The sequence below is a fragment of the Delphinus delphis genome, chromosome 15 (assembly GCF_949987515.2).
Source record: "Delphinus delphis chromosome 15, mDelDel1.2, whole genome shotgun sequence".
Taxonomy (NCBI): domain Eukaryota; kingdom Metazoa; phylum Chordata; class Mammalia; order Artiodactyla; family Delphinidae; genus Delphinus; species Delphinus delphis.
Window position 1 is genome coordinate 46,188,268 of NC_082697.1, and position 12,673 is coordinate 46,200,940.

Consider the following 12,673-nt stretch of genomic DNA (forward strand, 5'->3'; position numbering starts at 1 on the left):
AATGTTATAAGGAAAATCAACAAAGTTCTTGTTCAATGCTTTAGAAAACTCGTATTATGAAACTGTTACTATTTCTAGCTTGCCCTAGAAGCCCGAGCCTGGTCTAGCTCTGATCAGCCTCTGACACCCATGCCTTGTCTTCCTTTCCCACATCCACCACCTTCCTTAAGGTCTCATCCAGAGTGAGAAGGAGATCACGACCTCTCGGAGGCCATTTAGTTGGGCAGATAAACACAAGGACTGCAATACAGGGCTTTTGTCTCTTTAGCCTGATGTTTTGTTTACTGGATTGGGGCTCACAGACCCCCTAGGGGTCCACGGGCGACTATGGGGGTTGGTCCATCAACCTTCTAGAAGTAAACAGTTTTGTAAAATGTGCATTTTTCTGGTAGAAGATCCACAACATTCAAAGATGCTGTTTTCAAGGGTAACTCCCACCTCCCAAATATAAGAAAGTTCCGCGTCACTCATATGATGATCTCCTTAGGGGTCAATAAAGCTGAGGGGATAAAACTGGACCGTTTTACAGCTGCTAATGGTCTAGCTTATCCATCCAGACAGCAGACCAAAGCCCGGGAGGCTTGGAAGTTCTCCTTACCTCTCAACTGATATTGAGAATGAAAGTTTGGTAAGATGTCAGGGCATCGAACCCTACACCAGTTGTGAGGGACCTCTGGGCAAGTTACTCATCATCCCCTAGTCTCAGTTTCCTTAGATGCAAAGTGAGCATCACATTCTGATGTGAAAAATTTTATCACATCAGTTCTGATGTGATAAAGTCAAGTCCATAATAAGCAGTTAAACGTAAAAGAGAGCCCTCCCGTGTCTCTGTGCAAACCCACTGAGGGACACAGGCGCCTCCTCACCAAACCTACAGGAAACGGAGGGCTGGCTGGTCCAGATCCAACCAGTGGCTCCGTCACAGGGATGAAGGTGGCCCACTACCTACCTTTGATCTTGGCTCCCCTGTACATGGGGATGAGGCGGTCAAGGTCAGCCGGCGGCTCAGTCACAGGCTCGAGGGTCGGGTCAAAGAGGTTGAGCATCACGGCTGCCAGCTGGAAGCCAACTTCCTTGGAATTGAAGTTGCTGTGAGTCCACTCATTCGAGTAATACCTGTTGGAGAACTTGGTGAGGGAGCCGGCAGCTCTGATGGCTATGTCATTGGTGTGGAAGTTGGTGTCTATCACAAGGCGGCCGTCGTAGACAAGGCACGCGTCGTTGAAGGCTCTGAATGTTTCGTAATCCACGTTCTTCTCACAGAAGCTGAAGAACATCTACAAAGTGAACAATCACATTATTTCTAGTTATCACTCTTCACTGTACCTTCCCAACAGGGTGAAGAGTCTCTATTTTATTACTTGGGGCACACAAGAAAACCTAAATCTACAAACAGTATGTCATAATGGTGTGTGTATCTTTGGTACACAGAAGAAATTAAGATCGTTCAATGTCACTCTTTTTTTTTCAAATTGCTCAATCTAGACATCCAGAGGCGAGGGTGCCACGTGGTGGAATATCTCCCACAAGAGCACGTTCTTCCCCGTAAGGAGGTTTACATTCATAAACACCACTTTCCTCTCATTCTCGGACATTTCAAATCGTTCCTTCTCAGCCTCCTACCATTTTCCTCTCCTGCGTCTGACACTTAGGTCTCTCCAGGTTCCTTCTTGGGGTCACTTCGTCCAGTTTTGAGTCTTCAGGCTGCCCCATTCCTGCCCCTTTAAACCCAGAAAGCCTGTCTCTCCCTGCAGGACGCCCCAGAGAGGACGCAAGCCCCGTCCGCCTTGGTGCCCCCCAGGTTTGGGCTCCTGCCTTGTTATTTCCTGCCCTGGGATGGCAGGTGCTGACTCAGTGAAGATTTACAAGGTACCTGCAGGCCCCTCCACTCTCTGCCCAAATTTTAATGTGTTCTCGTACTTATCTGGAGATCATCTTCCATATTGATGTTAAGTCATTAAAGCAGTCCAAGTTAGCTGTTTTTAAGTCTTCAGTTGTCATTGAAGTAGCTAAGCTGAATCATTTTTAGCTTTACCTAAACACAGTTTGCCACCTTATTAAAAGCATGCTAAGAAATGAACATATGACCTTGGTCCTCATCATACTGGTGGATACCACACTCCCTGCTTCCTTCACACGCCAGCTCTACCCACCTCACTTGCCTCATTACGTACAGAAATCAGCTGTCCTGAGCCAGAGGTAACCCCCTTCCATGCCCTTCCCTACATCTAGGAATGGCGTGCCAATGAGGAATGAGCCACAAATGAGCCTGCAGTAGCCACTAGTCATGGGTGACTATATACTTTTAAATCTAAATTAATTACAATTAAACAAAATTTAAAATCCAGACCCTCAGTTGTGGTGGCCTATTTCAAATGCCCCAAAGCTACAGGTGGCGGTGGCTGTCATGTTAGACTGCACAGACATGGACCATTTCCACCATCACAGACAGTTCTATTGGACAGCACTGGACTCAGATCCACCATCCCTATGACGTCCTTTCTTCTCCCTCAGGGAACCGGCAGGGCCTTTGCCCTTTTCCCTGTCTCTGTTCACTCAGATGTCTAATCCTATCCCAATTACTCCCATCCAGGCAGCTTCTTTCCTTCAAACCTCTTTAAATTTTTTTCTGTTTTATAACCTTGCTCAGTGACCACAGGAAAATATATTTCTCTGAGTCCGTGACTCTGAAACTTTCTGTCTCTCTACTCCTCTTTTTTTTTCCCTCCTCTACTCGTTTCCCATCTCTATAGAAACAGACTTCCCACTCACAGAAAAATAGGAAAAACGTTTGATTTGAATTGAAATTATGCATGAAAAACAGGACCATTAATGCTCAGCAGCTCCCTTCAGCATCCCTGCAAAGTTCTTCTACCTACCCAGTTTTTCTCCTACTTAAAACGACTCTTTTATTACGGGGCACATACATATACTAGCCCTTGTTTTACTGCGTTTTAAAGACTATCAGTACCTCTATCATATTATTTTATATGGTTTTGGCGTAGGCATTGACGCTACGGTTACATTTGGGACATAGGGGTTTGTGGAATAGAGTGAACGCCGGATCAGCAAATCCAACACTGTCCGTGGGAGCACGTGTTCTGAGTTACAGACCTCTCAGACCTCTCAAACACAACTCACGTGCTCCTGTAATGCCAACTGAATAAATAGTACATAGTGGATGAAAATATGAAGTAGGAACATCTGCTTTAAATGCTTCTACAAATAATGACCTAAGGGTCTACCTTAAGGAACTAGAAAAAGAAAGCCAAAGTAGATCCAAAGCAAGCAGAAAAAAGAACATAATTGTTAAGAGTGGAAATCAATGAGAGAGAAAACTGACAGATGACGGAGATAATTAACAAACTCAAAAGCCGTTTCTCTGGGGGGAAAAAAATCAATAAAATTGACAAATGTCTAGCTAGACAGAGAACTTCAGAGAGGTCCTCATCTCTCCTTAGCTGCTGGTGGGCGCTGGCCATCCCTGCTGCTCCAGGACCTGTGGCTGCCATCACTCCATCTCTGCCTCCGTCAGCATGGGGCCTTCTTCCTCATGGGCCTCCTCTCTGTCATCAAGTCTCTCTCTCCATGTAAGGGCACCAATCATTAGAGTTCGAACCCACCCCAAACCAGGATGACCTTCTCTGTACTTGACTACAACTGCAAAGATCCTATTTCCAAATAAGGTCACATCCACAGGTACTGGTTCTTAGGACCGTATCTCCTCTCTGGGGGCACATAATTCAGCCCACGACACCATGACCACATGGCCACAGTGAAGATCGTGAATATATTCGTGCCCATCAAAAGTCTCCTAATTCCCTGGCAGAGATGCCACCCAAAGCTGACGATCAGGAGGGATAAATACCCTGACTGTTCCCTTCTTCCAGTTTCTAATCTCCTGCCAGGTTGGCCAACCTACTGAGAGTCAGGGGAAATGGGCTGGGAGGGTCCTCTGTAGAGGCCCCTCGTCATGGTGCAGAGCAGAGCAGGGGAAGCCGGAGACAGGACCTGAGGACAGCAGGCCAATGTCCGACTCATCCATTTAGGGTGCAGTTTGGGCAGGAAGGTGTATTGGATCAAGGCAGCTGAGAGTATCTGCAAGATGTCCTTGCCATGATTTCCAATTCTGACCTGGACAGCAGAGTGAAGGCCAGCAGGGGCTGCTACAGAATCTGTATTCAGTTGGATATTGGGGGAGGTTTTCCTGCACCCATGCGCCCTAAGCAGGGTATATGTTCACCCCCAGAGTTGCCCAGGATAACCTGGGCATACATCTTCCACGATCATCATTTTGGGAGGAAACTTTTGGTGAAAAGATGTTGATTTTCCCTATCTTATACAGGTATTGTGACATACATGTGTAGATGGTGTCACTTTTATGTTAAAATAAAATGAACTTTTTCTGTCTTTTTCACTGCTATATCCCTCACACTTAGGACTAAGCCTGAGACCTAGTAGGTGTCCAATAAATGTTTGTGGAGTGAAGGAGTAAATGAAGGTACTGAGAGCAGAATGTGAAATCCCCCTGGGTTATCAGAATGAAATGACAGGTGGCAGGGAAACCCTCTCTGTGCAGGTGGTCTGCCTTGAGCTCCAGTCCAGACTCTGGGGGGATGAGGGTGGCCCATAGGGGCCCTTGGGTGAGAAGCCCTGACTTAGGCTGACCCACTCCTACTGCCAGGTGAGGGACTGCTATGAGCCCCCACGGGGTTCCCCAGCTGGCTTGCCCACTAGATGCTGCTGTCATCCTTTATCCCAACCGCCAACACAGCCCTTGACCCCCATAGCTCCAGCACTCACTCGGACCGCAGCCCCCTTTCTCTCAGGGATCTCCTGCTTCTCCATCACATCAACTGGCCCCTTTCCCCTCTTCCTCCCTCCTGGCTTCTGCTCATCTCCTGAACAGGGTGTGAGCTGAGCTGTGACAAGCCCCAAAGCAAAGCACTCTCTCCATACATCATGGGGGAAGATCCCCTATTGCTGTTTCCAGAATCTTAGGAGGTCGACACAGCATGGACTTTGAGGCCCTGCCGGCCTGGGTTGGGATCTCAGCTGACGCGGAGCCACGGTGTTCTCGTCTGTAAGGTGGGGATGCTTCCCTTGAAAGAGCTGTTGTGAGGAGGGGACAGAATACACTGCCAGTGTGCAGCATGGTACCCGGGACACGGGGAGCGCTCAGTGGGGCTGGCCCTCTTCAAAGCCACCCCCCTGACACTCTGCCCAGGAACAGGCGGGGTCCAGTTCCCTTCCCCTTGAGTGTGGGCTGCCTTAGTGACCTGCTTCTAGGGCACAGAATGCGGTGGAAGGGTGCAGCTTGACTTCTGAGGCTAGGTCACGAAAGGAGATATGCTGTCTCTCTCTCTCTCTTTCTCTCTGCGTCTCTCTCTCTGTCTCTGTCCCATTGCTTTCGGAACCCAGCCACCATGCAGAGGGGAAGCTCAGTCCCATGAAGGGGCCACTTGTAAGTGTTCAGGTCAAAATCTCACCTGAAGCTGAGCTGACACCAGCAGACGGACAAGTGGGTGAACACACCTTCTAGACGATTCCAGCCCCAGCCCCAGTCTGACGTCAGCCCCAGGAGACACCTCCAGGGAGAGCTGCTGGGGGAGCCCGGTCCAGCCCCAGGACCACGGGAGAGAATATGGAATGGCTGTTGTTGTTTTAGGCCACTCGGTTTGGGTGGCTCATTTCTCAGCAATAGAAAATCTGAACGTTTAGGGGAAAAAGAACCCTGTGACTATAAATTCACCACCTACCACTTTTCAGACCCCAAGTCCCCCAAAGGCAGTGTGTGAGGTTCTGGGGACCTACTTACGGAGCAAGGGAGCTGGAAGGGCTTGGTGGGTGTGGTGAAGCTGGCGCTGTGGATGGGGTCTGGGTTCAGGCCATCGTTCCACTGAGCTAGGACCGCATCCCGGTAGACGGTCACCCCCGCGGCTCGGAGCGCATCCTCCACTGCGCCCTCCACTGCGTAGTTGTTGATGCAGGTGACGATGGAGGTGGGTGGGTGCTGCACCAGGTGGATGTAGGAGCCCCTCACACCCAAGTTCAAGAGCGTCTCCACCGTGGTGTATGTGTCAATTGTGTTCCCATAGATGATGACATTCCCTACAGAAGGGGACAGATGCTTAGATACATAGTTTAAAAAAAAAAACCCAACAACCTTATTAGTCAAATGCTAATAATGCCGAATTGCTCCCTCCAACCCTCTCATTTTTTTTCAGCTGTGGGAGGTCAGCGGTGTTACCTAGCAACAGCGACCAAGAAAATTTAGTAAAGAATGGGCACACAACGTCCCACAAAGTAGTCAAGTACTTTTAACACAGAAGTAGGACATTCATTTATGTTCCTATAATTTGAAAGTTGAAATTATGCTAAATGAAACTGGTGAGAATAAAACCTTTTGCCTTGTTTTTGCTCCCTATTTGCTAGACTTATTAAGAGGAAAAATGGCTGAAGTTTGCAATAAATGCAAGTTCTTCCTGAGTGGTGAAAAGGACAATGGTGAAAATAATTGTCATGTGCGTGATGGTACGGATATTTTAATACTTAGTTGTTGAATCATGTTGATTTCAAGGACATTTTTCCTTCTTTGAGAACTAAAGACTAGAACATTCTGCTTGCAACAGATAATCTTATATTCAAATTCTGATTTTTAGGATTTAATGTGTCAAGACCTAGCAAAAGAGATTGACAGGTATTCTTTTGGTGAGGAAAAATAAAATCACAAAATGACTTTGAGAGATTTCCCCTGTGTAAGAGCATTTTGATGGTAACAGTCTATATGATTTATTTATATTTCTTAAAAATATTATAGAAGTAATTACATATGCTCTTCTACTAATGATATAAGTTTTAAGACCAATGATCCTATTACATGAGTGAGATGTATTACATGCTATTTATATGCTGTTTTTGACACTGAATTGGCATTATTACCTCTTCACAAAGACAGAAACTGCTGTAGGCTCACGTTTCGGGCGAGCTGTAACAATTTTACCACAAAATGATAGGTTTGTCAATCTACCTCTCTTTTTCCTCCTGTTTATAAAATGATCTGAAGAGGAATTTTATGAGACAAAATAAATGGCAAGTGTACTTACTCAATTTGGTGGAATAAATTATGCAAAAATCTATTTCTATCCAAAATTGAGAGGACGTATAACGGCTTGTCTTACTTGTTTAGAAGGAAAGGAACTAGAATAGCTTTCAGATGGCTTCCCTAAGGTTAAGAGCTTCTGGAAAGTCCTCCCCTACTTCCTGTTGCTCAAACGTGGAATGCCAAGGGGGCAAGGCAGCCAGGGGCAGGGTCCTTCCTTCCCGGCTTCCCTAGGATGCTCCGATTTGGGGGCTCTGATTGCCGCCCTATTCAGACGCGCTAGTGCAGCATTCCTGGGTGAGCTGCCTTTTCCTTGGCTGAAAGAGCCAACATTTTGCTTAAATTATTGAGGCTCCCACCTGCTGTGCAACATGAATCCTGGCGGTCTGACACAACAAAGAACTAGCCTGCCAGGAGAGCCAAAACTTGAACCTCAAACTGTCATAGGTTTGAGGTCTTCTGCCCCTTTAAAATATGCATGCAAAAACAATATTCATTTTCCGTGAAACAGATTTAAGTGCTTAGGCCCCATGCAACTCAGAGTTGAATATTTTTCCAGTCTCTCCTTCATGTTGGCTTTTAGTAACTATTCTGTGAGATGGGCTTTTTCATTACAGGCTCATGGAAGCCCCAGCAATGCAGGGTTATTTAGCCAGGGTTGCCCACAGATTGCAGGCGGCTGGAGAGGATGAGGACTTCCATACATTTCATAAAAGCTCTACTATTTAAATTAGACGTTTATTTATAGATATGCTAACTTCTAAATAGTTTTTTCTATCTTTTAGTTTAATTCGAAACGCCTCCCCCAAATATGAGACTTCAGTTATTGTAACTGTCAGCTATTGTCACGATAATGCTGCATGACAAACTACCCCCAAACTCAATGCCAAACAACAATAAGCCTGTTGCAGGTTGGCCTACATGTCTGTGGGCTGACTGATGTTGGCTGATGTGGCTCCAAGCTGTGGTTGGAGTCAGATCTGCACCACGTCTCTCTCATCCTCTCTGGACCAACAGTGACCTGAGGCATATTCTCTTTCAGGAGCTGTGCAGGAGCACAGGCGGGCAAGCACAACTGCTCAGACACTTTCTAAGCCTCTCCTTGCAAGACATCCACTAATGTTCCATTGACCAAAGCAAGTCATGCGGCCACACCCGCACCCGCCCAAGGGGGTGAAGCAAACTCTGCCCACAGCGGGGATGTGTGTGTGTACATATTTGCTGAACAACGGTCCAATATCACAGTTGTATTGGGCACATAGTAAATCATGCCTATGTGATGTCATCTAAAATTTTTCACCTAAATGTGTTTTATATGATTATTTACTTACATTGTCTCATTACCCACAAAACAGAATAAAATCTCATTATAATTTTTTTACTACCTAAATAAGAACATGTCACAGGTCAAATCACATTCCTCCACATACATAAGACCCAATGTTACAAAGTCAGCCTGTTATTCTTTGCTAGTTTGATCCCTTGCCTTTTACATGTTTCCACTCTGGGGGGGATTATTCTTTCCATTATCTTTGTGCAATTGTGAGTTCTTTCTACATCATTTCCCACTTTTTCTTTGTAAAGAATTTTTAGATTCAATTCCTGTTTATCTCGTGACTCTTATATACCTGGCCTAAAGCCAGGCACTTTAATACACAATCCCAGGAACTCCCTGGTGGTCCAGTGGTTAGGACTCCAAGCTCTCACTGCTAGGGACCTGAGTTCCAGCCCTGGTCGGGGATCCAGCAAGCTGTGCAGCATGGCCAAAAGAAAATAAAAAGTTATCTCTGGTATCAGCTCTCTTTCTGGGCCTGGCCTCCTATCTAAATTCTTAAAAAAAAATACACAATCCATTATTATTATTATTACCAGTAACAGTAACATTTAGAACTGTTACCAATAACCTTGGCTTCACGCAAATGCCCGTAATTTTTTCATAAGCTAACAGTAAAAATATAAGCACGAAGATAATTCATAGGATAAGCAAAGACATATTTGGGGGAGTCCCCAGGACAAAAGCTAGCAGACAAAGATTCTGATTAGTAATGTATGCGTTTCGGGACAAATCAATCTAGATATAAAAATATGATTACTTATAATTATCAGAGTAAGTTTACTAGCAGGGATGGGGTGGAACTAGGGCCTTTGAAGCCCCCTGGACTGGCCTATGCTTGTGGTTGTACCTGGGCCCCAGCAGAAGGTCCAGCCCCAGGCAGGTGAGGTCCCTGCAGGCCCGAGGCTGTCTCTGCCTTGCCTTCCTTGCATCGGCCGTCTACACGCCCTGGCTTACCTGGGGGAGGAGAGGACTTCAGGCCCACCCTGCCCACCCTGGGGCCTCACACAGAGCCTGGCCTGCAATGGGTGTGACAAAACGTTCCCCGACCAGATGCGCGGATGAGTGTTTGAGCTTCATCAGCTTTTGCTGATCCGAAACTAACTGGGCTTTCCCTTTGTGGCCTGTCGATATTTACTGCAGAACACCCTCACTCTGGCCAGGTTTTCCTACTACGTATTTCGACCTGGTGTTCACTATTAAGTTGGCACTACATACCAGTCCAGCCACAGGATGGGCTGTGTACCTGAGATTTGTAACACAGAAACATGTTAGATCTGGCTATTAGGTTTCCCTTCTAGCCCACGAAATCCTACACGATCCTAAATGTAACCAAAACTGTGTGTGCCTCCAACACGACAGTAGAAAATAATACTGCTGCCATGTTGGTGCAGTTTAAACCGAGGGACCAAGGATGTTTCACAGGGAGGTTAGCCCTTGGGTAACTATCACGCTGCGGACAGCTGGGTGAATTTGGGGCCAAATCAAAGAGGGAAGATGGAGAGGGAAGGAAACAGAGAAAGAAAGGGAGGGGGCAGAGAGAGAGAAGAACCCAGAACGCCTCAGAGAAGTAGATTTTCTTCCATCGCTGGCTGAGTTAGAAGCAAGCAAGAGTTTAAAAGCAGGTGAGAAAAGTGGTTGTGAGGTGGGGGAGGGGTGGGGGAACTGAGCCGTGAATAACAACACTGCAAAGGGCTTTGTAAGGGCGATGCTGGGTCTGACAGCGTGTCCCAGTCCAAGTGGACCAGGCGGGTGGCTGGGGTCCTGCTGGCGCAGAACATCCTGACGGCTGGTGGAGGAGAGGGGGGCAGCCTCAGGGTATGTGGAACCCACGGCATCTGTCATCTACAGCGGGCTTAAGAGGTCAGACAACCCCAGTTCATTAAAGATTCATTCAGCTCATGCATTTCCACCACTTTGGTGCTCTGTAACTCACGGAGTCTTTGCAAATATTTTGAAGGAGGTGACACATTGCAGGGGCTTCCTTTATCTTGTTGGGATTTCGCATATATTCTTTGGAAGTTTCTATGCATATGTGGAAGAAACAGAGTGGCAAAGCTGAGGATTTCCCCCTGGATATCAGTTTTATGCTAAGAGATCTGGTCACTGTCTTCTTCACAGCAGCTCAGTTTACTTAACAGACAAGAAACAGCCAGTCTTTGCACTTGACCTGATGGGTGACAGAGGGGAAGTGGTGGGCGGCCCTACTTTGAACTGGCAAATGATAACTCAGGATTCGAACAGTCTGGGTGGATTTTCAATAGGGGGCAACGGAATATAACTATACCAGTTTTCATGGGAGGCCGATCTTTGTTGCTCCTTCTAGGGGATAAATTATGCATTACTGAGAGTACAGAGCAGAATCGGGAGGCATAGTACAAGGAGGGCACGGTGGTGAAAAGACGACCTTGTGAAAGCCCCTGGAATTGAAGTTGGCAGGAAGGAGCACCCAGTCTCTCTCTCACGCTCGCCTGCAACGACCTTTGGGACAGAATGTGCAAGGGAGCTTCCAAAGGAATGAGGGGCCCAGCTGGGGAGGAAGCGGGGGCGTGATGATTCCCATCACCACCTGGGTGAGCTGTCACTTCTCCACCTCAGGCTGCAAAAGCACTAAGACCAGCCGTCTGAAGTGTTGGCATGAACGTAAAGGTGATGCTTGTGCTTTCTGATACACTCTTGTTGAAGGTGTAAATGAATACACCAGCAACTCTGATTGTGTGACCACCAAAATGAGGCAAGCCCACACAAGAGGTAAAGATGAAGGATTCTCCAGGAAGGAAACCATCACTTGGAAAGGAGAAAAGGGAAGGATTTTCCGATCTGGCATTCTGGCCAGGAACTCACATCTCAAGAGGATAAGAAGTAAATTCAAGATTTATGCACACAGATATTAATAAGAATTTTTCTTTACAGTTATTGCATTTTAAGACCAGAGAAAATAAGAATTATATACTACATTTTATAATTTATGTATTTTAAGTTATTTTATTATTGTATGTATATTTACATATTCCATTGTATTTTAATGAAGAATTATGGTTCCTTTCCACTTCAAAAGAAACAGAGATTATGTAAGATCAGAACAGGCCCATGAGAAAAGTTTTATTATGCTCTCCAGAAAACTGAGGACAGAGGGGTTAAGTAACAAGCTCCAGGTCACACAGCAGTAGATGGTTCATCAGAACTCAGACCTGCCAGATCTGATTTCAGAACCAGTGCTCACACCACTGCACTATATTTGCAGATGGAGATATATAACATGTTCCTTAAAAACTCCTCTAATCGGCATTGTATCTGTATTATTAACTTTAGGGAATAACCAGATAATGAAAGAATTTTAAATAGATACCCTAGAATATTAATAAATTGTGAAATAAACACATACTTAAAAAACATATTATGTTCATGAATAGACCAGAAAATACTCTTTTTACTTTTTAGAAGTCAAAGCATAAGATTTCTATGACACATCTCATTTTGCTCTGTCAAATAAAAAGGGAAGAATATATTAGATATAGCATAACAAAGGCTTTGTTCGGTGATTCATGCACTGGAATTTTAATGTTATACTTTTCTTACAAACATGCTTTTAATAAGGCAGTAAACTGTATTTAGCTAAAGATGAAAATAATTGAGCCATTTTGGGCCATCAAGGCGGTGTATTTTTTTGTGCTTTACTTTCATCCTACTTTTCATTTTCATGGAAAGTACAGAGGTAATAGCAGATGAATTTCAATTAGTTTCAATTAATGCCATAAACTGTTATAATGTATTAGGTTGCTGGGTTCTATCTGAAACACCCCCCCGCTCCCGCCGGCTAAACCCTCCAGGTTTTTTTTGCAGTTGAAAGCCAGTGATGTCAGCTATTCTCCAGGATAGTGAGGCAGTTCTAATAGTTTACGATAATTTACATCTATAAACTCATCCAACTGCAGAGACCAATAAACAATTTCCTTCAGACTGGACAAATTCCATCACAGAACAACTGTTTCTCCTTTGGAAGCAGAGGAAGACATGATAAAACAGAGACAGGGGCAGGGGAGAGTGGTGATGCTTTGGGGGAGATATCTGTGTTTTTTCAAGGGGCAGAAATTCAGAGGAAAGCTAACCTCCTCCTATTAAAAAAAAAAATCCATTGTTTCTGCTATGTAGCATCCTTCTGTCCTTCTAGAACAATCCCTCCACCGTCCTCAGCAAACAAGCCCCTCCTCTCGAGTCTGTTTGCTTCAAAGTTAGGC

The 12,673-nt window shown here is 45.5% G+C and overlaps 1 protein-coding gene across 1 annotated transcript in view; it reads right to left on the reverse strand.

Annotated features, from left to right (window-relative positions):
• Window positions 1-12,673, reverse strand: part of CFAP61 (cilia and flagella associated protein 61) — a 252,242-nt gene that overhangs the window by 52,126 nt on the left and 187,443 nt on the right. The window contains exons 21-22 of the mRNA XM_060032942.1: window positions 5,819-6,111; window positions 950-1,277 (exon numbers count right to left, since the gene is read on the reverse strand). Coding sequence (XP_059888925.1) covers window positions 950-1,277; window positions 5,819-6,111 — 621 coding nt within the window. The remainder of the gene's footprint in view (window positions 1-949; window positions 1,278-5,818; window positions 6,112-12,673) is intronic.